The 26244-nt window shown below is 34.9% G+C and overlaps 1 protein-coding gene across 4 annotated transcripts; it reads left to right on the forward strand.

Moving 5' to 3' along the window:
• The first annotated feature begins 1343 nt into the window (after positions 1–1343).
• LOC134527606 (small VCP/p97-interacting protein) lies at positions 1344–20459 on the forward strand. 4 transcript variants are annotated; one of them, XM_063360445.1, is made up of 4 exons: positions 1364–1382; positions 1716–1864; positions 13085–13252; positions 15069–20459. In XM_063360445.1, the coding sequence occupies exons 2-4, from the start codon at positions 1808–1810 to the stop codon at positions 15081–15083; spliced, it is 240 nt and encodes a 79-aa protein (XP_063216515.1). In that variant the 5' UTR covers positions 1364–1382; positions 1716–1807; the 3' UTR covers positions 15084–20459. The 4 variants fall into 4 exon arrangements, with proteins under 4 accessions (XP_063216513.1, XP_063216515.1, XP_063216512.1 ...); XM_063360444.1 differs by lacking the exon at positions 1364–1382 and adding an exon at positions 1387–1471; XM_063360443.1 differs by lacking the exon at positions 1716–1864 and having other exon boundaries at positions 1344–1471.
• Positions 20460–26244: the final 5785 nt, after the last annotated feature.

Here is a 26244-nt window from a genome sequence, read left to right on the forward strand (position 1 = left end):
TATATTTTTGTTTTACGTTTTTGTACATATTTTTGCTTATATTTTATTTTAATTAATTTTGTATTGAAGGGTTTTGTATTTTGAAAGTTTTTGATTGTTCACCGGGCGCCAAGGCCGCGGCTTCCGCCTGTGACCAATCAGCGTGTTCCGCGGGCTCGCGGAGAAGGGGGGAGACGCGGGCGCTCAGGCGCGGCAGGAGAGTGGGAGGGCAGTCGTGGACCCGGCACGAGAGGCGACGGACGCCTTGAGGACGTCGCTCCGGGACGGTGAGGCAAGCGGGCGCGGTATTTGCAGAACCACTAGACTTTTGCCGAGCGGAGACGTTTTCATATACTTTGCAGTCGAGTTTGTCGTTGAGTAGTTACAGTCGCGAGTTTTCGTTTTACTTTTCGCACACGCGTGCGCTGTTGTCAATTCGGGCGAGTCGCGATTCTTTGTTTTATTCTGGTCATTCGCAGTCTTAGGTTCTGTGTTATTTTTTTCTTTTAATTTCTTTCTGGCCTGTGCAGAATACAGTCAGACAGACATCCTATCACGCGCGGGTCTTAAGGAGTATATTCTTTACCGTGGGAGTGATAGTCATCACGGGCGGGACGTCCCGTAATTTTCTTAACTGGATCAGTGCGCGGAACCGGGTTTCGACCCACCTCGAATTAGTCACAGGCGGAAACGTGGCAGCCCCATGTAAAGTGTTCGGGGTCTTGTGCATAAAGGACCATCAAACTTTATTAGAATTTTTTTTTTTTATCTCTGGAGACTAAGTTCCTCGGCCACGCGGCCTGAACCCCCTCTCTACCGAACCCTGAGTAGCTGGCAGTACAGTAGCATTGTCAGGAACTAGTCGACCAGACCACGACACAAGTAGCCTGCTTTGAGTTCGAGTATACTAAACACTCACCCGAACTAAACCCGCTATGATGGCCTCAACACTGATCTGTGGGAGTGAAGAGCTGACTGCAACAGCATTCAACGAATGGAAGTCAATGCAGAAACGCAATTCTACAAATCTTTTTGTTGGATGTAGAATTTATGTTTGAAATTAGTTGTGTAATATTAAAAAAAAGAATGTTACACCTGATGAGCAGTAAATTTCATTGGCACTTATGAGAAAAAAGGTAGCTACTATTTTTAAGATTTTAAAGTATTTTGAACCATAATGGATTATCCATTTTTACAAATGAATTTTTCGAATTGCGTCAATAGAAAAGAAAAGAGATCCTATGAACTTGTTAATCGATCATTTTTTAGGATGTTTTCTTTAGAAATGAAAACTCAACTAACTGCCTTTGCTCTTTTCTGGCCGTGTATACTTGATTCAGCCTCAATATAGAAAAAAATGAATATTTTTGTTTTGAAAAAAGTCATGGAAGCTGTTTAAAATAGTAGGTTGTGTAATAATTTAGTAGTAGCAATGGGGATATGCACGTCTTGTTTTAAAAGTTCGTCTGCAGACTTTACAACACCAGATATGGTATGACATTTGCCCAAACATTGAAATATTTACGGGTTTAGGCAAAAACGATTTTCCGGTTAAAATGTTTGCCATCATGACCAAAGTGGGCGTGATGCCAAATCCAAGTTTAATTTGTTTAAATGTTAAAAATAATGATCAAATGAAATTTTTATCATTATTAGCTTGATACAGTAGTACTTTAACTTTAAAATTTAATTACGTCTGTTGGCTTAAACTGAACCACATCATTTCTGTTATTTAGATCGTAAAGCGGACGCCACACACCAAACTACGCGAAGTTCGCTGCGCAGGTGGCCAGACAGGATAGTCTTGTTCGCGAATTTGGAGATACTCATGCCGTGGGTTTCGAGTGATCATTTCGACGATTTTGATTTTCTGCTGGCTCTCACAGTATGTAAACGTAAATTTAAGGGTTGAAGAAGTTAGTCTATAAATAAAATAATTTTAAGAATTTCATCATTTAATGGAGCATTTGCGTTTCAGGACGAAGCCAGATGTAAGAAATATTTCAGAATAAATACAATTTAGTTCAATATCATTCCCGTTAAAACAATCTCGGGCATTCCCCTGCATATCCTGCCTTCTGTGCCCTTCCATTTATTAATTCAATAAACATGCATATTCTCGTATTTCTTAAATGAACTTTTTCTTCGACATAACTTTTTGAAACACAATACTGAGAGAAAAAAAACCTAATAAAAAGTAATTGCAGAAATACAGCCCAATTGTGTGCGAGAAAAGATGTTGGTTTTATTATCTGTGTATGTGCCTAGTCAGCAACGTTTAGAAAAATAGCCGAGAACCAAACACCCCCGGCAACTGTCCAGGATCACCAACATAACAAATACAGCTTGATGTTGCCAGTGATATCTGGGTTGCAGCTGGCTGTATTTTACTCGCCTAGCAAACATTGCAAACCTAGGGAGGCTGAACCAGATCCTGTGATTATTCATATTTAACACCCTGTATATTATGTACTTGGATTTTGTGATAGTGGAAGGCTGAAGCTTAGAAGTAATGTGCAGCTTACAACAGTTTTGAGCACGTGTGCACAATTTAAAACAATTTTACATATTTTTAATGTAGCTTACGATCACTCGGACCAGTAAAAGCGTATCCTTTCCAGAAAAACTTCAGAATCAGAAGCAATAAAGAATATAACATTAATATAGGTATATTTCTTATGTTGCTGCTTTTCCATAAATAAAACAAAATTCCAAAAGTGATGTTTTTCAATACGACACGTTCCTTGTAACAGCATTAATAAATTCCACTGTTTTCTGAGATATTACCGTTTATAGATAGAATTATATTAACTTACAATATCTCTACATTGATGTGGGCACTGGCATTTTTTGCTTTAATTGAATTGCAGATCCTGTGATTATTCATATTTAACAACCTTTATATTATATACTTGGATTTTGTGATAGTGGAAGGCTAATAAAAATAAAAGTTATTGTTAGTTCCTATTACACATCAAAACCCAAGTGTCAGTTCTTAACAGGGATGTTATTTAGTTTTTGTGTGCTAAATCTACATACTGACACAGATTTCCTTAGCTGTTGTAACACATATGATAACTGGCAAAACTGAGTCTTATATTGGTTGTATTTCTGATAGATTTAAAGTTCAAGTTAAAAACTAATAAGTTGCTTTGTGCAGATAGTTGTAAATATAATTTAGTATTTCCGTATTCACGAAATACATTATTTGTAATTGAGAGTACTTGTTTGAATGTTACTACTATTGAACGTGAATACAGATGTTTAATTTTGAACTGTGCGAATATTGCTTTATTTGTTGATATTAAAACAAGGATTTACAAGACAAACAGATTGTCATTTGTAGTGCCAGTATTTCTTATGTGCGTTTATATGTTACTACACATTAGAGTTTACACATGTAAGTATTTTGAAAGCAATTTTCACAGGTAATTGTTACACAATAATTATTTTGATATTTTTCATGTCTGAATGTTCTTTATCATACGCAGTGACATGTTAATTGGGTTAACTCGCAGTTGTATAATCAACGATTGCCATTTATTGCATGTCTGTGTATGAAAACCATAATCAGAATTTATAGGAAATATATAAGTTGTAAATTTAAAAGAATTTTAAGAACATATATATTACTATTAATATAAAGGATATCTAGAGATATTTCTTGTAATTCTACCACTACAGAGAAAGTTACATTCTATTTATTAAAATGTGATTTTAACTTATCAAATAGATGCAGGAATGCTATTAGATTTTTATATTACGTTTGTGATTTTTACCAACTAAAATGTGTTAATTTTATCGAAAGTATAAAAAATGTTTTAATAACTTTACAACCTCTTTGGAATCAGTATTATGTTGTTTGGCGCTAACATACAGTTTAAAATTATGTGACCAAATAAAAATTATTATTTTGAAATTATTGTGACCAATAGTAAATTTTCTATATAATTTTCTCATATTTGGTTTCTTTTCTGGCAAAAATACGTTGTTTTGAGCCATCTTGTAATTGTCTTTCGCTTAAATAGGTTGTTGGACTGGTTGTTTCATGCGTAAGGATTTAAAACTATAACGACGTTTCAGTACAGTAGCCCTATAGAAGAACAGAAGACGGGACGGTAACTTGTGGGGCAAGAAGACTGAGGAATGTGAGTAATTTAGTAGCCGCTTAATTGGGTGTTGAAATCTGTGAGCGTATTCGTGGGCTGCCGTTGTAGCCATATGTATTACAATTACGATCAGTTAATCATTACTATCGTTGCTGTATATTTCACATCTTATAATTCCAGTATTTTTTTTTATATATTTCTGAAACTACTTTTGTTATGTATCACAGCAAAAACTTTATCGTCTTATTCATTATAATTAGGAATACTATTAAGTTCAAAAGATTTAACACTGTACCTCAATTAATTACAAATGTTCCATGTTTGTTTAAAAGTCGTGACAGTTTGTTTTAAGGCCAGCTATGCACTTTAGAAAATATAAGGTGAATTACCAATTGGTAAAAGCTTTTTGTGGGTTTTATGACCTAATTTTCCCTACACTTCTATTTGTATTATTGTGTCCTGATTGATAAATATGCTCTGGTGCAGTGGCGTAAGTTAGCCAGGATTTGTGTATGGGGGGTGTTATGAAGCATGGCCCCCCTGTATTAAAGCAGGGGGTCCGGGGGTCCTCCCCTGGAAAAATTTGAATTTTAAGGTGTAAAATAGTGCTATCGGTATTTTAGCAGTTTTCGGTACTTCAATTTAAATATTGTAATGGTAAAAATTTTATTAATTGTAATATGAAATTTGTTTGAGTGATGAATAAGAAATTTAATTAAAGATTTTGTGCTAAGGGGGGGGGGGGGTTGAACCCCTAAAACCCCCCCTGGCTACGCCCCTGCTCTGGTGTCACTCTGTACTGTATCCGTGTCCTTACTGCAGGAAGAGACAATTAGGTCTGGCATTGCAGCTAGTGTGTACAGATAATTTTTTGTTTATTAATGAATGTATGTTTCTTTGCTTCACCGCCATTTGTTTTCACAATTCCACAATAAAAGCATTTATGAAACTGAAACCGGCACAAGCATTTGTGATAGTAGACCCCTATGTGTTAAAACAGAAATCAGGTTAGTCGTACTGGAATTAGAAACCATGTCCTCTGGAATTAGAATTATATTATTTTTATTGATTCTTTATGCTTTAAGTGCAAAGCCCTAAATTGTTACAGAATTTTTTTATAGTGTAATATATTATTATCTCCTTAAAAATAATGTGTAGATAATTTTTGTTTACAAAAAGTATGCACTGGTTATTTTATAAAAAATTCACTATCCCCTGCTCATGATTTACTTTTTTTGAAATGATAAAAATCTGTGCCATTGTTTAAGTTTTCTGTATCCATGTAAATGTTTGTAGTATGTGTAACGTCAAGTACTTCAGTTTTTTTTCCTTGGCATGCTGTTGTGTGCGTCAGCGAATAAAAATAGTAGTTTAAAAGTTTGGAAAACAGAAATGCTGTGATTGGCAGAGGTGGTGTGTTGGGTATGCGCATCTCTGGTTGGTGTCATTGTGCAATGCCACACTTGTGCGCTGGGTTCGAGTCTATTCCTGCTTCCGCGTTATTCGTCTATGTTAATAAATTATCTGAAACTTAACTTTCGGCGGACATACGCTGAATTTTATCGTCAACCTGTTGTATGCTTAGACGTGCTATAATAATTTAACGAGTTTAGCGGTTTCAGTGTGGTAACCATTTTCACGCCAGACGTTGAGAAACTCATGATCAGCATAAAATAGAGGTATGTCAATGAAGATGGTTTGTGCTGTCTTAAGTTAAGTGTTATTGGTTTTGAGTTTTATAAAATAGGTTCCATCAAAGTTAAACAGTAACATGTTGGAAGACAGTTGTTCAGGTAACAATTGGCAGTGATGTTGGTATGCTGATCAGCAGTGCTGACTGGCTGTTATTAGTTGCCACAATAGGCCACAAGTGTGTAATGGGCATTTCCATACGCACGGGTGTGACATTTGCATGATTATCTAAGAACTTTATATTAGATTTATTTACAAAATTTAATGTACCTCTTTTTAAAACGCAAGGATATAGTTCTTCCAAAAATCTTCTATTTTGTTCCATTAACAAAATTAAAATATTTATTTTGGTTATGCTGTTGTAGTGCAGTCAATCAGCGTTACGGGTGTGACAAATTTTTGGCCATTGGTAAATTTAAAATTACATAACTTTCTAGTACACCAACTTGAAAGACTTGATTTGACAATACTTAACCTTACTTTTAGAATGGATATTTAACAATTTTTTATTTACTTTGATCTGTGACTAAAAATTTGTTTGTTTTATGTTACGGGTGTGACACTGACACACACAATAATACAAATACTTATAAAATAAAATTGGATTACCTTGTATTGGATATTGTTGCTGCATATAAAAGCCAAAACTCTAGATCATTTTTAAATGCCTGTAGAAAAGGGCAAAACAACATGGATGGATAGTAAATCCTGCCAACAAAACAATGTTATATTTACTACCTTTTCATGCCAATACATATGTAAACTTTGTAACACAATAATTATTGCCAATTATATTAAATCAACTGTAGTTTGTCATATTCATACAATTTAATTATTATTTTCATTGAAAACAAGTCTAAGAAGGCATACAAATATTTTTGAAATTTTCATGGTAAGGCTCACTTTCGCATGGAAAGGCCCTAATGCGTTAGTAGCACTATTAAGATGAGTACAATAATTTTGGCCGCCGTTTCTATTCCTTCATGGTGGTGGTGGTAAACAAACTTTGTTGGCGGTAAAATGCTTGCGATTGTGGCTTGTATCATATGTGTTAAAACTAGTTGAACTTAGTTGATTTTACTTGCTTCAATTGACTTAAAGTTTGTAGTGCTGGTCTGATGACAGTTGACAATTAGTTTGTAAACTGTATGATATACCTGCGAGTAATGTAATAATGAATTTTGTCTTATTTCTTATTCCTTGTATCTGCCTTCTGTGTCTGGTGGGTAGGTGGTTTCGGAAAATGAAGACGATATTGGGTACATCCAATAAATGGCTGCAGGCGTATGGAAGTCTAGTTAAACATTTCTTTAATTATAGTTGGACATTTTTTCAATTACATGAGATAGTTACCACATTTCAAAAACCTCTTGCAAACTTGTGAAACTGAAACTAATAAAAACAAGCAGAATTTTGTATAGCTTGGACTTTAAAGTAATTATAATTGATAAGTTTTTGTATTGAAACTTCTTTGCTGAGGGCGCAACAATTTTCGAGTTTTATGAAAATTCTGATCGCATGAGGGGAAATAATAGGTATGTGGTGGGGGAACCGGGAGAGGAGACAGCTGGGAAAGGTTGAAATGATGCAGTATACTTGCATGCTTGCACACTTGCACACTTGCACACTTGCATGCTTGCATACCTAAACCCTTGAACACCTATACACTTGAATGCTTGCACACTTGAACACTTGCACGCTTGAACGCTTGCTTACACGCTTGCACGCTTACACGCTTGCACACTTGAACACTTGCATATTTCAACACTTGCACACTTGAACAATTGCGTTCTTGCTATCTTGTGCATTTGCTCAATCATGCCTTGCACACTCTCACACTTGTGCTCTTGCCATCTGTGCACTCCCCACTTGCACATTCTAGCATTCGTGCTCTTGCGTTCATGCCATCTGTGCACTTGCATATGCCTGAACTTGATGGTAGACTTGTAGACTGTGCTGCCGAGCTGCTGCAGAAGTTGGTGGGAGGGATGCTAGATCTAGTACATAGTTGAGCGGCTTTTTACCGACACATTGCATGTACTTTTTGTATCTAATCGTATCTAGACCATCCTCAATTTTACCACCATATAGCTTAATGAAGAATGCCTCACCTGCAGCTGCTATTTCATCTGGTGATGCTACGGTATCATTGAATTTTCTCACAACAGATTGTAGTTGAACGTTATCTTTAAGCTTACTAAAACCAGTTCTATGTCCCTTTTTGTATGGTCTGGATGTTGTATCACAGCCCATCATAGCATGTATGAACATAATGTGTTCTATCATGTTTCGCAATCTTTCTAGCATCTTCAAGCTGCTATAAATTTTCTTTTGTGTATTAGAACTGCTCGGAGTTAGTATATGCACCTCCTCGTTTGTACGAGCCAAGCCTGCAATAAGTACAAATAGATCCGAGTCTTCCCCTACCACAACTGAGTTACAACCTTTCCTTGCTTCCTCCAAGGCTGTACCAACTATGAGTGTCTCCGCATCTGCAGGAGCATGGAATACTGCATAATTTGCTTGGCGTAGGTGGTTAGCAAGCTCCTTAACAAAACTTATTTTATTTTCTGTGTTGGCCAAGAATTTATGCTTGGCAACAATTGCATTCGTAGAGGTATTGACAGTGAAGTTTTTGCTTGATTTATCAGAAGCACGTCTTAAATGTGCTACATCCTTAGTACTTGATTGATATCCATCAAACACAACTACTACATTTTGGCCATAAGTCCTCCTTACATAACTGAAGTACACTTCACATATTTCACCATAAGTTGCAGGTTGTGGCCAAGGAACTCTGTGAAGAAAGTCACCACCATCAAGAACAAATATGGGATTTTCTGGTAATGCACAGCTGCTACTACACATCTCTTCAATAACAAGTTTCATTTCTGACTTAGTGCCCTTTCGGAGAGTAATATTGTCAAATAATGCTTGTGGGAGAGGTGCCAGTTCTTAGCGCAAACATTCTTTCAATACTTGTTCGGTTTTTACAACACATGCAATCCTGTGAAATAGTTGATTTGGATTTACTTCAAAAGGTTCTCCTGCGAACAGCACAGTTTTTCCCAAGTTTGCAAAAGTGAATACTTGTTCTTTGCGTTTGAGAGAGACACTTTGAAAGTTTTTACCCACAACTTTCTTTATTGCAGCTTCACCTATTTCTTTGACATAATCGCAATTCAGCCTATTATCTGCAATTACCCCTGAAGCTAATGACACAAGGCGGTCGTCTATTTTATCGAATGGACAGTGAAGTCTCAACCAATCAGTAAGTTTATTTGCATAAACTTTTTCACGAATCTTGCACGATCTTGACAAGTCTGTATGTTGCTCAGATGACATGTATGAAACACTAGCGAATGTCTCCATTGCTTCACTTGCTTTAAGTGTTCCTGGCATAGCATTAATCCATCGGGCAAGAACATTTTCTGTAAACCCACGTCCACGTGTAAGGCCTCCTGCTGTCTTAATTCCTTTCATAAGCACCTGTTCTATAGTGAGGTCAGACCAAACACCAGATTTGTCCGATCTTCGAATTGTAAAATACCCTAGCTTCACGAATCTTTCGAATTCGTGTGAGGGAAGAACATATTCAATTTCAAGCATGGTTTGGAGGTACAAGTGCGCAGATTTTGCATAGTGAACATGTCCAGCAGCATGAAGGTGACACAACATGCACTGAACAGTATATAAGTATAGCCTCCAATCGCCAGTTCGTTCAGTTCTGATAAAGTCATGGATAATTTCTACTTGATGAAAATATTGTATCCAAAGTCTCGCTGTGCGACTTGCCTTTTCAAGCTCATTGATGGTCTCTTCCATTATACAAAGAATGTTCTCAATGTTTTGTATATCTACCTGTTTCAGATCATCTTGCTTTTCCAATTCATCCATGTACAAATTTTTCAAGATGTCGGTACTTTCCTTGGTAATTTTACCTTCATTTAAACAAAGATCATACAGCAAAGTGGCAATTCCAGTTCGGGTAAGCGTGTGTGCTCGAATAGCCTGGGCAGATGCATGTTCAGACAACTTGTGTATGATAGACTTTTTGGCAAACACTTGCTCCCAGAGTTCTTCAATGCCACTGCTTGCCATAATTTTGCCAATGGCTCCCATATAGCTCTTTAACAAATGAAAGCCTCCTAAACGAACTACAATAGAAGAAATCATGTCATCATCTTCAGCACCAGCGACAATATCCATAGCTTTTATGAAAAGAGGTTGGTCGAAAGTAACAATAAATGTTTGATTTAGTTTTTTGCACTCTTCAGCAGCAAATCTGAGGCATGTATAAATTGTGGTCATGTTACTTGCTTCTAGATTTATGAATGGAAGAGGCATCACAGTTGATGTTTCAAACGCAAGGGATTTTCCTGAAGCTACTGACATAAACCCACTCCACCCTGTTTGGGAGGCATTTACTTCACAAACAGGCCCAGCCATCCACAATAAATCAAGGCAATGAGCGATGCTTACACTTTTTGGTTTCAACTGCAAAATTAAAACATCTTTCATTTCAATGTGTCTGAGACCAATATTTCTTTCTTTCTCATACACGACAATGGGAATATAAGCAAAAGATCCTGTGCATTTTTCCGAGGGCATTGTCTTTGGCCTAGGTACTTGAAGTTCATCATTAACAGCCGACTTGGGGGTCACACACTTAACACCGCCCATGACATGAAATGTACCATAACCATTGACATTGCAGGTATTATGATCCACATTATTGAACACAAACTGAACAAATCCATTTCTCTGTATTTCTGTGTGAGTATTTACTGTCACTGAGGATTCGTACTTCAAGACATCATTGTAGGGTGCGCATAGATGTAAGCTATGCATTAAGTTGATTAAATTTCTTGATCGTAATTTTCTATGTGTATAAATGGCAAGACCTATTTGTAAAGCAGACATAATTTTGGTCGAGCTGCAGACATGACTGCATGTGCAACAGTTAGTACCTTTTTTTCTTCTGCTTTTCCTCTCCTAGGTTTCATTAACCCTTCAAGTAGATACATCAAAAAATAACCAATCTGATCCCTACCACCTTTTTGTATGTCGTTCGGTGAGGGGTATATATCACAATCGTTGATCTGTGAAAATATTTCTTCTTGTATAATTAAAATTGCTGCATATAAGATTCTTTTCTTTTCATCTATTCAATTTTTTTCTTTACCTTTGTGCCATTTGTCCATAATAACATGAGATGCCAGAGGACTAAAACAGATGACATTACCAAACATTTTTCGGCTGGGCGACATAACAATTGTTTCACCATAGTGTTCTGATAACTTATGTTTCAGGTACTTGTCAGTAAAAGATGACCCACGTGGGTTTAGCTCACATTTTTTCGTAAGATCTGATAACAAGTGCTGACTTTCATCGTTGTCATCAAGATAATCACAGAGCTTGCTGAATGCCACAGCTCTATCATCATCACAAGGTCTTCCTCGTGCATCGGCAATGATACCGGGCATAGTGGAACCAATAACTCCAAATTTCAAGTCGCATATCTTATGATATTGTGCTTCAGAAGCTACAAGATCATTTTCCACATTAAATCTGGTTGCAACTATACTGGCTCAACTATCAGCCCTAGTTTTACATGTCAATCTTATTGATTCAATTTTTTTAACGTCTGTACATGACATATTCGAGGATATCGGTCTGGATGCTTCTTTTTTCTTTCCAGATCAGTGGGCTCCTCACAAAACAAGCAACACTCTTTGAAGTTGAAGTAACTACTTTTCTTCCGTAGTAGAAGTTCAGCAGGTGGTTCATCCAATGACTTGCATTCTCTAATAGGGTGACCCGTATATTGTTTCCTACAAGACGTTTGTATTATCACAGAGTTCAAGCCTTCAATTTTGTCTGAAATGGAGTCATTTCTAGTTTTACTTATTTCTTTGATTTTATCCAATCCTTTGGTGACATTTACAGTTTGAAACTTATTCAAATCTTCACTGCAAAAAACACATTTCTTGGATTCATCCATTTTCTGCTAAGTCTGTTGTACACTGCACAGCACGGACTATTATAGTTCATTGCTGTACCAAACCCCTGAAACATAAATGAAACAATGTTACGTGCAAAGTAGCAGTAGTTGCATATTTACACAAATATGAAATTAACTCACAAACACTGATAACAGGCAATGCCCAGTTTACTTATTAACTAGCAATAAGATTTTTTTGCATTTTTAAACGTACGTTTAACAGTATACATGAACACATATAACACATAAGGGAGTTTCCAAAAGGAGGAGGCAAATCAAACTGCTGATTGAGTAAATACCATGAGACAGGTAAGGTTTTCAATGACATTACTCATAGAAAACTCACCATAACTTTTCAACTGTAAAAGATAGAGAAAAATTGAATAGAAACATTTTTATGTAAAATTTAATTATCTTTCTTTTACTTCTCTAGTAATTTTCTTGTAAAAGCAACGGTTTACGAGTTAAAATAAGAAAAACCTATTTTGTCCGTCATTTTTCTAAGATGGCGGCATGTTCCCCATTGTGGACTTCAGGTGATTTTCTTCCAAACATAAAGGAGACCCTACAGAACATTATTGTACCAAAAATTAGCTTTCCAAAAATTATTTCCTTCTACAGCCATTTTTTGACATATTATGACTATACTATAACTGTTTACTGTTGATAATATCTTAGTATAGTGGAGCCAGGTTATAATGTTTTCCTGCTTACAACAACATTTTAAGTCATAACATTTTCCCCATAAGAACATTGCATTTATCTCTGGCATTTAATGTTCCTGAATAGTGCATTTCTTGCCTATAATGTCCAACTATTCCAAAACTTAATCCATCTGTTAAGTTTAACATGTCAAAAGGTTTACTTTACACTTAACGTACATTTTTAAAGGTTTCATCTTTAATTATATATATTTTTGTATGCATTTCAAAGCTTTTCAAAAATTTTCATTTTTGTGAAATCTTAATATTCATAAATACGATAAATATAATCTGGTAGTTTTGTTTTAAGTTTTACGATAATATAACATCAAATAAGTAGTACATGCACCAGAATATTTTTTGTTTACAGTTTTTGCTGAACTTAGTGTTTTTACTCCTGAATAATACTGATATTTCTTGAAAACTTCTTATATAACAATTTGTGCAACCTCTAAATCAGTGTACCAATTGGTTGGAATCTGGAGTATGCAAAGTAAACTTTTCTTTTCTAGAGTATCTGACAGAACGTAATGGCCATAACCTGAGTTATAGTACTGATGGTTGTTGTTTGAGGTTGGCAGTCGTGTGTGGTGTGGCAGGAGACGCGGCGGAGGCAGCAGGCGGAGGCGGCAGAGCGCCGGCTGCAGGAGCAGGAGCGGCGAGGGGTGAAGGACCCGGAGCGTGTCAAGCGGCAGCAGCAGAAGAAGGAAGAGCTCGAGCGGCGGGAGGACGAGGCGGCCAGGCAGGGGCAGGGCGGGGCCTTGCGGGTGAGCGGCTTGGCGCCTTTCTTCCTTTTACCCTTCCCCACGCGTTTAGGTGCTTCGAAGCTGATGTGAATACTGGCAGTTTTTTCTGTCGGTAAGAGCTCATAATTCTACTTGCACTGGACCTCCCGTAACACTGCTTCCACTCTACTAAAAGTTATTGTCCAAAAGGAAAACACTTAGTGAAAATGCACTGGGAATGTACTGTAGATTTGTGCATTCATAATTATTTTGTTAATATTTTATTAGAATATTCAGCGGTTTAAAGTCTGAATGTGTAATACATTAAATTTCCTTTGGGGGTGTAGAGGTGGAAAAATAGAAAATCGTCATCTTGGATGCATTAGTTGTTTTTTGTCATTACAGTTTATTGTAGTGTACTGTTAATAATTTGGTTTTGTAATGGCTGTGTATAATTTTATGGGATGCTTGAATTGACAATGGTTTCTTTTTTGCATCAAATAGATACCCCTGTAAAATGATGGGTGTTCAGATATTTTTTTATATACATATATTCAAGAATTTCATAGTGCCTTTTACTACGTTAGAAACCATACAATTTTAAGGAATGACTGCAATTGTAAAAATTCCATTAAGAGTCACTAATTACACACTCAAACATTTATGGATGTGTGCCGTCTGCCTTAACAAGAGTAAAATTTCAATAATGAAATTGAAATATTTTTATTTGCCTAAAAACTTTTCACTTGTAGTTTTGCACTTTAAAAAATTAACATTCCCAGTTACGTTTAAGTTAAAAGTCATTGGTCTGCAGACTGATTTCTTGTAACTCCAGTGTTTCCCTATTCTGTGCCTATCTTCTAATTTTTATGTGAGCCCTGTGTCGTATCGACAGTGTGTTAGTCAAGTAATAAACATACAACGAACACAACACAGGAAGGACTCTGATCTGATTTGTTGTGAGGAATCATTGTAGCATTTTCTTGGTGTGATTGCTGAGACCATTAGAAACCATAATCGGGATGGTATGAAAAGGTGTGTACCAACTGAAAAAACCAGGGAAACTAGGAGATTTGACGTACCGGGAAATAACGTGGAAAAAGTCAGGAATTTCGAATAATTCTGGAACGTGTGATGTGCGGAGGTATACAGTCTGATCATGGGGATGTTGTTAATTTTAAAAACAAAAACGATCATTTTAAAATCTTGTTTAAGCTGCAAATCGGATGATTGAGTCACGGTTTTGCATATGCTACTAAGGTTCTAACTGTTTTACAAATAATCAAATTGGGAAAACTTAAAAAAAGGGCTGGGAAAATTGTGAATTTTAAAATTATAATTTGTTATAATCTTTTAGAACCTGACAAAATTAGACTTTATGCAACACTGTTAGTCTTATTTTTACACACGATTGTAATTTTCGGTGGAATTTTTGCATTTTGTCGGGATTGTGTCTCAAGCCAAGTCATTAACTGAAAGTACAGGTGTGCTTCCAGTTGAATTTTTTATAAACAACTTTTTTTTTTGGCACAAAAACAGAATTTTTGACTATTGCTAAATTGCTTACTATAGTTACATTTTTAAAGAAGACATAAACATAAAGACACTACCAATTTGAAGCAAGCACTTGAAATTTGTAACCATTATTCAAGTTAAAATAATGAACCATAAACTCAACTAACCACACACATACAGTGTAGTTAGTTGAAATTTATGTTTATGTGTTTGTATTCATGATAATTTTGCAGGAAACACATCTTTACTTCTTATACTTTTTGTATATTGGAAAATTAACCAAATCTAGAAACTGATGAATGACATGGGTTTTGTGAAAACAAGTTACTTTTGTCTGTTTCAGTGGCAAGTTGACTGATGATGCTCACTTAAACTGCTGAAAATCTTTCTTCATGCTGCTTTGCACAGAAATGGGTGCACTTTTTTTTATTGAAGCCAGGAAAATTAAAATATAATTTATAAAACATTAAACATTTTTTATGGAATAATTTTTTCTGTAAGCTGAAATACTTCCCATCATTAATAATCGAAGTACTTTCAGGTTATGTTTTATTTTTAATTATAAAAGAGGTTAAAATATGTATTTTTCTATACAAGCAAATTGCTCATAGGTACGTTATTTATTAAAAGTTTTATTTACTATGTTCATAGAACATAATTGAATATATTATATTTTCTATGACATAATTCTAAGCATAAATGTGTAAGACTAGCAAATACTGTTCACATGTTAATTGCTATTCACATGTTAACTGTTATGTGCAAATTTTGTTCTTGGGCATTGTTTATTTGATTCTCAGTTTCTTGAAATATAGGCTCTAAAGTGTTAGGTTTTGCAATTTTTTCTTTAGCTTTGCCTACCATGGATTTTTTTTGTTAGTGAAGTCTTCATGTTGGGCACAACTGAAGCACTTTTAACTGCATAATGCAATTGTTTGCCCCGTGGTGCATGTTCTAACAGGTGACTTTGGAACAGATTTAGTTTTTATGTTGGCTTCAGTGAATTGGTAGTTTCAGCCAAGTGAAATATATTTTTCTTAGGTGGACGTAATTTCGTTCTGGAAAACGATGTTTATTTGGATGCATATGTTGTCTCTTTGCCTTTGTTTCATTTTTGGGACAGATTTTGTGATTTGTAATAAACCCAAAATAACACAGAGATGAGTATCATCATTTAGGCCTGTGCGAATATATTCAGTTATTGAAAGTTATTGAAATACAAAAATTAATAATTTGTTACTCATATTCTATTTAACTGGGAATACTAACCCTTTGTAATATCAATTACTCTATTGTTTACGAAGATTGGTGAAGCAAGTTTGTTCTTCATCATTGTTGACTATTGACGTAAAATCATTTGTGGAATGTCAAAACCCAATTGAGAAACATTTAACAGAATTATTGAGCACTATCAAAACATGAACTATATTCAATATTTTTGAACACTTATACAATAACACAGGCCAACAAAAAAAAATTGTAAAAATTTTTAAACAAATATATCTAAATATTATGTATTTTTGGGTGCTGAAAGCATATCTGATATCAGTTTTTTTGTATCACCCACAGTTCTCTCAGATTACGACATGGATTATGTTTTAAAGTGGGGATAATTTGCTACATAAAAAATAAAAACATTAAACTTGAACCATGTATTTAAATTAGGCTAGAATTTTTATCTACCATAAAATTACCACTTAAATACAAATATTTTACTTATTTTTTGTATTTCCTTTTGTCTGTATATTTCTTGTAGAGCTTTATCTTCTATGCAATGGATTTTTTTTGTTCTTGATGGAGTGATCAACTGTAATCACCCAACATATTGATGTTCCACCATCCCTGGTACCGTTTCTCCATTACCTTTATGTGCTGATGGAACCATTCACCCTGCTCTTAACTCACATCATCAAGTTTTCAGGAAAAAAGTTAGAAGTTGTGCAAGAAGTGAACTTTGAGGCTCATCAAACATCCCAGATTTTTGAACTTGTCTATCATACTAGCTACAATAAGCTCATAGTTTGGGTCTTTCACATTCCAAATAATTTAGTCACAACTTGCTTAAATTATATCCAAGCCTCCTTTTATATACATTTTAGTCACCCTTGCTTCAAAGATGGAATCGAACATCATTTTACGAATATTAGGCCCAATGAAAACCCCTTCTTTCAGTTTGGTTTCTGAGAAATGGGGAAATCTTTCACACAAATATTTAAAACATTCACCTTCTTTAGATAAGAATTATACAAATTGTTTAATTAAGTCTAACTTTATGTGTAGAAGTGGTAGAAGAATCATTTTTGGATCTACTAAAGTTTTATGCAAAATGTTCTCGCCAGGTGTTTAGTGGACCAATATAAAACTTGGAAACTTTGTAAATCCCTTTTGTTTACCAAGGATCATGCAAACAACTTTCAAATCTCCACATAGCATCTAGTTGTGAGCTGGATAGTTAATATTATTTAATTCATGTAAAGGTTTTGTAAGTTTCCTTCCTATGTACTGAATGAGCAACATTCAGTGAAGCATAAGTATTTCCATTGTGTAAAGAAATTGCTTTTAAACAAGTTTTTGATAAGTCTATAAAAAGCCTTCATTCTTCCTTTTTGTACTCAAAGCCAAATTAATTAATTAAATTACCAATATCATGGCAATATACAAAATCTCCTTCCTGTTTTAAAACTGAGCAAACTATTGATCTCTTGTTCTATATTGGTAAATAGATGTCCCAGATGCCATTAATGTTTTTCTTTCAGCCTAGAACCAAGCACTTCTGCTTTTTCCTTAGTCAAACCCAAATCTCTCACAAAATCATTTAACTCAGCTTGTGTAAACAATTGTGGTACTAAATTTTCTGGAGAACATTGGAAATCATCATCATCCGGTTCAATTTTGTCAGACTCTGGTTCACTGGACTGTAAAAGTCATCAATAGATTGAGGTGGCTCAGGGACAGGAATTTCCGGTCCATGTCCTACCGGCCAAATAGCTGAAGGAAGGTTAGGGTAGACAATTACTTTCTTATTTTTTGAATTATACACATAAACATCAATGCTGTAAAAATAACAATCATTTGAATTAATTTTTTGCTCCCTCCATACCATAGGTAATGCAAATGTAATTTTTTTTTTCTATTTCCTAAGATTTTCAACACAAACATAATATACCTTTAAGGAGCCCAACATTTTTCTTGATCACCAATTTTTGCTCCAAAATATGCAAAGTATATAGGTATATATTTTTTACAGACACCTACCACATATAAAAATTTTTAAGACAGTTCTTACAACCACGGTTTGTCATACTTATAGCAAAGGGACCAAATGCTGAAAAGTGAGGTTATATTTACTTGAAGAAAACTAACAGCTGTCCCATTTTCCAGAATTGCCAACAAATAAAATTTGATTTTAATGTATTTTTCAGAGTAATAGAATGCACAAATACTATATAAAAAAATTAACTTTTCAATTTTGAATATAAAAATGTGATAAATTGGTGGGTGATATTACTTTTTTATTATTATTTTCAGATTCACCACACCCAAATTTGTTTTAATGTTAGCCTGTGTAATCAGAGTTATTTCACTGCTGTTTCTCTGAATGTCTGAATCAATAGTGGCAAAAATCATGTAGACTTTTGAAATCACAGACTGTTTTTATAACTGTAACTTGAATGGGAGGGAAGAGGGGGGACACGCACTACATATCTACTTATCGCCATATTAGCAGTGGATAAAATAAGTAGCAGCTTATTTGCTTCATTTATCTATGAGGGCACAGATGTTGCGACTCAAAAACAAAATTAACAAATGTAAATAAAGTTTCCCTTATTTGAGAGGAAATTTGTACTAGATGTGTTTGTAATATTGCTGAACTAAATAACAGTTCACTAAAATTTATATTATAAAATAACTCATTTCACTACTATTTTACTACCATTTGTTAAAAAAATATTACCATTTTCACAAAATGAATCAGATTTTGCGATATTTTGTGATTTGAAAAAATTTTCAGCCTCCATTATTTGGTACTCATATTTGAATTTAATTTGAACTAAAATCCTGATATTTGCACAGGTCTGGTCAAATCATCATACAAAACCAAAATGAAAATTAATACACAGTCTATCACTGAAATATCAGTTAGTAAATTAAATGAAACAATTCAAGCCAAACTTTATTCAGATCACTGGAATTTTGTTCAACATCAAAAATGTATGAATGTCATTATGTAACATGTGGTTCATAATTAAATGTAATTGCAAATTGGACAAAAGATTATGTAAATGTGCCCTCTGATTTATTACATTTTACTGTCTCTTGTGATAACACTAATTATTTTTTGTTTGTGAGAAAATGTGCCCTAGACATTCTGAACTTGATGAATTTAGTTGTGAGGTAAAGTTTTGAATTCACTCATGTATTAGCATGTAATGCTGCCTTTTTATACTTAATTGTCTATGTACAAATGTAGGTTTTTTGGTTAACGTTCAATTTCAACATTTAATGAGGCAACATGTCAAGTCAATTAAAATTAGCAAAATTTAAATAATTGCATCTCTTAGTGGTGAAATATTATACTTGCATCATTTATAACTTCAATGTTAAGTTAATGTATGTGAAGCTACTTGTAATAATTAAATTGCTTCGGACAAAATATGAACCACTTCACCAAAAATGTGTGATGACTGTGATGAGTATTTCATTCTGTATCTTACACCTTTTTTTAATCAAATCTTTATAAAAAATTGTTTTTCGTAAGAATTAAGCTGACTTCATGTTGTGTATATAATACGGTATATACATAATATATAAACTTTTTGATTTTGAATTTAAATAATGAAAATTTTTATGGTCAAAAATTTCATCATAGTAGTCATCCTATGTTATGGGGTCATATTTTTTTATGAAGATTTTTTTCTTTTCCCAAATATTTAGGTATGATTTTGGGTTTATGATGTAACGATTCAATTGCAATATGGAACATTGTATTCAGGGCTCGATTTTAGCACCTGTCCGCCTGCCCGGGACAGGCAAAATCTCGTCCAGGCAGGCAAAATAAAAAAGGCAACTGTCCGGTGGACAGGTGCAACTTGTGACGCAGAGGTTATTCGCACGCACTAATGCAGCAGAGGTGATTAATAACATTTATGCGACGGCAAATAAAACATCTTTGACAATATCTATAATCTATAAATAAACAATAATGGCTGAAAGTGAGTTTGATCCAGCACCAGCAATAAATCTCTGGTATCATAATGTTCAGAGAAAACGTCGACCCTTTCAGCCTCCTTATCGAAGATGTTCAAGACAGAATCAGCCAATAATTCGTGCAGTGACTCAAACAGTGACTCGTCTGAAAATGATGATTAAATAAGGATGTTAAGTGTGTGATAAAAATAGGTGCAAAATATAGCAAAAATCCTTTTTTCTCACTTTTTCAGCGACTTTGAAATTGTTTTTATTTGGGTAAAACAGCGGACAGGCAAATTGGATGGCGGACAGGCAAATTTTCGATTACACCTGTCCGTTGGGCAGGTTAAAATATTCCTTAAAATCTAGCCCTGATTGTATTATTGTGTACAAAAACTGACAGTATTGCAACATGTGTATGTATCTTTAAATAATGGTTATTTTTGTAGCTTGTGCAACATTGTGCAAATTGTATTAAAAAATCTGTGTCAGGTTAATGGTAGCTTTGTATAATGATGTAATAAATTGTGTACATATTTGTAAACATGTAATTCTTTTTTGGAAGAAAAATTTCACATGTTGAAACCTAAATTTTCCCAGAAGTTCAAAATGCTTTTATGTTTTATTTTCTTGTTTCAACAGTTGTTTGCCAGTCATAAATAAGCTGTGAAAGAAGTAGGGATATTATATGAGTTTCAAGGAAGTTCTGATGTAGAAGAATTTTAAAAACAAGACCAGCCACCTATAAAAGAAAACTATTAAAAGGGGTCCAGCTTCAGTGGATTTTTCAGGGAATTCAAGATTGATGGAAAAAAACTGGGAATAGACACAGCAATTTATTATACATCAGAAAATTAAATAAAATGGCTAGACAAAAAGCTGATCTTTTATGTGCCATGCTTACTGTATTTGGGTTCAGTTTTTGCTTGTTGCGATGCTGGTGTGTCAAGTATTTTGGAGCAGTAGTACCGTGTTTTATCGCATAATCATTGCAAGTGCATAATCGTTGCACCGTTATTTTAGGACATCAAAATTTGGAGAAAAAAATTCTCGCATATACGTTGTATGATTATTTAAATTCCGAGTGCTTTGTGTAGGTAGTTTTCCCATATAAAACAATTTACATACTTACAACTCAAAGATGTAGTGAAATTTATTTTAAAATTTGTCACATTATTACTCACGTTGACACCTTATGAAAAATGTCAATCCTCTTCTTGCCTTAAATCTGTTCAGCCAACCATCACTGCATTTGAAGTTTTCGTCAATGTTCAGTTTTAAGGCTAGTTGCACAGCTTTAGCCTTTAACATAGCACCGGCAACCGGAATACCTTGTGCGCGATTTTGGGAAAACCATGTAAACAAGGCTTTCTCAAGATCAATATGTTTTGCAGCACGTAATTGTTTTGTTTTACCTGGTGCGCAATCTTTTAAAGCTGCCAACTGGATTTTTTCCTTATTTTTCAAAATTGTGAATAAAGTAGATGGAGTAAAACCGTAGCGTCTACCAATTTCACTTCTGCTGACGGACAGATTTTCACACTCTTGTAATATTTTCAATTTAGTAGATACTTTGAGAGATTTTCTTTTTTTATCCATGTCTGAAGCTAAGTACGTAGTTACACGTGTCGCGTGTAACTAGACGTAAAAAACAATGCACGTAGTGCTGTACACTGAAACTACACCATACGCAACGCTTATGATGCAAGTGTGAGACGAGTTATGCTCATTTACGAGCTACAGTCGGCATGATTCTAAATAAGTAATGCTCGCAGCGGGGCCCTGTCGCAGTGGGTTAACAACACTTGCTTTCGTCGCCGCGAGGCCCCACCTTGTGTGGTGTTGCCAAGACGGCCACATCATGCGCGTTGTTTCATTTGCCGGACGCGTGGAATTGTGCGAAGCTGTTTCTCATTTTTTAAGGAAATTGTAGATGTTTTCTCATTGTTTTAGAGCAAAATTACAGGTGTGTAATCTATTGCTATAGCGAAAATGAGCCCACGCTGCATTCGTTATTTCTGAAATTTTTATCCTACGCAGCATATGCAAAACCGACGGTGCCGATGGCAATTATCGTTATAGTGGACTTTACGTTATAGACCGTGTTTGCTACAATGGACTTTCACTGTATTTTAAAGTTGAAATCTAATATTCATTCGGATATTACCGCTTAATTATTTAATTAACAGAAATACGAAGTTGTCTGATGTGTAAATATTTTTTTGAAGACTTTTCAAACGTTATAACCGCTTTCTCATGGTGTGTACTACGACGATAGTTATGCGCTCTGACTCACGTTCGCGTCACAGTTTTGGTTTTTCTATTTAAAGTTGAACAAAATGTTTTTGTTTCATCACTTATTAATTTAAATTGTTTGTCATGCTTTTGTATGCTCTACTTTTTAAATGAACGTACTTTCCTTGAATAAATTTTGTTTTGATGAATAACTTTACCTAACGAAAAATGCTTTTCTCACATAAACGTCGCACCCCTATTTTTCAAACTTGATTTTAGTATAAAATGTGCGACAATTATGCGATAAAACACCTTATTGGCTTGTGAAGCCATTGTCACAACAATGAAGGATCGGTAAGTATGTTTTGACAATGGCAAAGTTAGGAAGCAGTGCAAAAATTATTTTTTTTTCTATGAAAATACCACAAAAATTATAAAAGGCTGGAATAAGTCAGGGTATTCTGTTTGTGGTTTCGCTGGACGTGCTGTATTAGAAACACAGTGCCATGTAATATAAACTTTGAAGCTACCACTGAAACTGAAATTTTTGACTGGAATGTGTTGTATTTTCTCCCAATGCTAGATGAAGGATGAGATGATATTAAATCACTTTTGAGTCTGACACTAAGATTATCAGAGGCAAAAAAACATTTTCCTGCCACTCTCAGGCAATTGATAGATGTTTCACACTTGTTACTGAGGCCTAAAGTATGTGTACTTGCAGCTATGTAGTAATGTCTACATCAGAACTATGCTGTTATAGAGACTGATTATACCTGATTACTCCCAAAAGCTGGAGTTTAAAGTGTGAACAATAAAAAAAAATCAGACAAGTAACAGTGTATTACTGAATCTTTTTAATTTTTGTTAATAAGTTCAAAATATAATGCAAACAACACATCCTTTGGAAGTTTGGTTGGGTTGAGTGAGGGTGGAACTCGATGTGCAGCCACCTCCTCGTGGTGAGTTCTGGGTCGTTTTGTTCCAACAAAACGAGCGAAGAGCTGCACGATGAATTTTTTAAAAAAAAATTTAAGTTAATTTCCATTTTTCTAACACAGTGTGACAATTATACCCTGGAATATTTAAAAACGTACAAATAATTTTAATTTTAGTATGATACACAATCAGAAGATGTTTTCGTATGTATTTAGTTGACAATTTTTCCGCACAATAGCTATGTGACAAAATTTTTATTTTTTTATTTTATTTAATCTTACGAATGTGTTCTTGTACTATTGTCAGTCATTCACTCTGTTTATCAAATTTGACTTCAGTCTGCCTCGCTTCTCTTGTTATTTAATTATCTGTCCAACTTGGTCTCATGTTAGCAAATTGACTGTTCATTTTTCCATCTGTTTGTATACTAAGTTGGCTATTCATGTTTCGAAACAATAGCTTAGGACACCTGTAAGTTAATTAATTTTATTTGGCTATTGTGTTTTGTTGCTTTTCACACATGCTGTGGTATAACATTCTACTCTGAAGATGATAATTTTTCAGTTTTCTATACTGACTACAATCTTGTCAGCATAAATTTAACCCCATTTTGCTAAGGTCACTTAAAATCTGCCGAAAACTGGTATCAACTATTCAAAGATTCTTGCAGTGGCCTGGTGGTGAGCATGCTGGTGAAGTTTGTCCAGGGATGTCTGGGTCATTGTTTTCTGCAGTTGTGATGTTGCCATTTCGGCTTGTGAAACATTCACAAGAAACTGTTCCTGGACTGAGGGTACGGTACGTGACTGTCTCGTTCCAAACTCTTGTGCTCGTCTTGTTCACAGCCCGTAATCTTTGAATATGCAGTGGTTCTTGTTGCCGGTCTTATCATTTTTTTTTGGTTATCAAATAATTTAACTGGACATATCAGCATTCCCCCACTCCTCCCACCACCACCCAACAAACAGTATTACCAAAGTGAGTAAGTTACCTTACTCCTACAACAAGATCTGCAGCTGTCTTGTTTCTTACACAAGCGTGTATTACGCAAGGTATGATTGAACTTTTACAACATAAAGTAATTTTGACAAATCTTTAACTTTTCACACACATACATGTACGTATTTGCCTCCTGCCAACTTTGAAACACTTCACTCTCCATCATAATTAGGGCCCTGAAGAAAGGGAGTTTATTTTTCCCCAAAAGTGGTGTTATTTTCCCCCAAATTCGAGGCAAAAAAGTGAAGTTATTATTATGTTAAAAACTGACATAAAAGCATTAAAATTTAATACTGTACCTTACTTCTCTGTTCAAAACCATATCTGAATGTGAATTACAATAGAAATAATACTATTGAAGTAAAATGATTGATATTAACTTACCGAATTCTGGTTACGAGTTTAAAGATGTAAAAATACTTAATTAAAGTATTTTAAAATAAATAACACTATCCTGTGAAATTTCATTTAAAATTTAAATCAATTGAAAAATTAGTAACAATACACAAAATAACACCATCTAGAACTACTGTGAAAGTATTCATTGTTTAAACTAGACAGTATTTTAACTAACTGCTGCAAATCAGTCTTCAAATGACAGCCTGGTAAAAATTTCAACAGTGGCCTCTTTAAGACCATTTCTTCTGTCTGTTACAACAAGGTTGTAGTGGCTTAACAGTCGCTCGCTGTCTACATTGTTGGTGGGTCTCCAAACAGCTTGCAGGAGAGCTAGTGCAAAATGGTGGTAGTTCACGCTAAGAGCAATCAACATTTTAACAATATCGAGGTGATTTTATATCTTGCTTGTCTCTTCAACTATTTCTTTCAGTGCTTGGTACCCTAAAAAGGTCCAGTTTATCAAATTCCTTCAATTCTGGGATGGTTTTCAAGAGAGGAATAATATTTTCACTCTGGTTGAGGATGATGTCTTTTGGAGTGAATAACTTCAGGGCTTTGAATGTTGCAGCAGAAGGGTCACTGTTCAGTAGTCCCTGTAGTTTGTTCATTGCCAGAGCTGCAGTCTTCTGACACTCATGTGTGACATGTGCTTCTTCCCTTGTGCTTAGCTTGGATGTTGTGCTTTCAAAATCAGAACTGAATACTCCCTTTGAAATGCAGTCTAAATCGTTTAGAATGCATTCCACGTCATTATACAAAGAATGAGCTGTGGGGTAGTTTCCTCCTTCAAGTTTCTTCAGTGTTTTCACAATGTCTGGTGTTTGGCATTTGATCAAGAGACATTGGGCCAAAATTACCTTAGCATCCTGTCAGGTATTTGATACCTGCATTGCTCACCTACTGATATTCAGCCCCCCTGAAAAATTCAACAATGTCAAGAAAGTATTCTGCTAAATAAAATACTAATTTGAACCAGGAGTTCCACCGCGTCACTACAGGCATTGGAAAAAGTGTGGCAGTCTGAGATGTTTCTTCTTCGAGGTACTTCAGACACTGGTGTTTTCGTTTTCTATTGTTTAGAAAAGCTGACTTCACATTAACTACTGCACAGTTAACCTCACTCAGACCACTACTGAACACATTCCCTTCTAAAAAGAGTTTGTGAGCCTAGCACTGAATGTGTTCTACATGCTCACCATACGACACTTGTAAACTTGTCACACACTTCGTCATATACCTAGCAGAGTCTGAAATGAAGCCCATGATGTTGTGGTATTGAATGCCATACTTGTTGATACACTGTGTAATCACTTGGGCACAGGTCGTAGTATCAGCCTTCTGCAAGAAACTTACAGATGCCACTACGAGTTTGGGAACTTCAAATGTCTTGGTAAACACCCGAAATAGAATCACAAACATGCACGTTCCCAATCTGTCTGTGGTTTCATCTGACAATATATACAGGGCATTATCCCCAACAATTTCTTTCACATTGTTGAAGTGATTTTCTGACAGTTTTGGAGTGTATTTCTCCCTAAGTGTTTTCACACTTGGCAAATCACCACCACCTGAAATCAATAAAAATCTTTGAAATAATTTATGTTTACAGTATGAAAAAGTAAATATGAAAAAAAAAATTATGATTTGAATTTTTTGAACATACAAAAATCACTCACAAAATATAAAACAAACTTCTTACCTTCAATGAACTCATTCAACCAAGACCTCAAATTAGGGTCTTCTAATTTTTCTAACGG

Source organism: Bacillus rossius, chromosome 1 (assembly GCF_032445375.1).
Source record: "Bacillus rossius redtenbacheri isolate Brsri chromosome 1, Brsri_v3, whole genome shotgun sequence".
Classification (NCBI taxonomy): Eukaryota; Metazoa; Arthropoda; class Insecta; order Phasmatodea; family Bacillidae; genus Bacillus; species Bacillus rossius.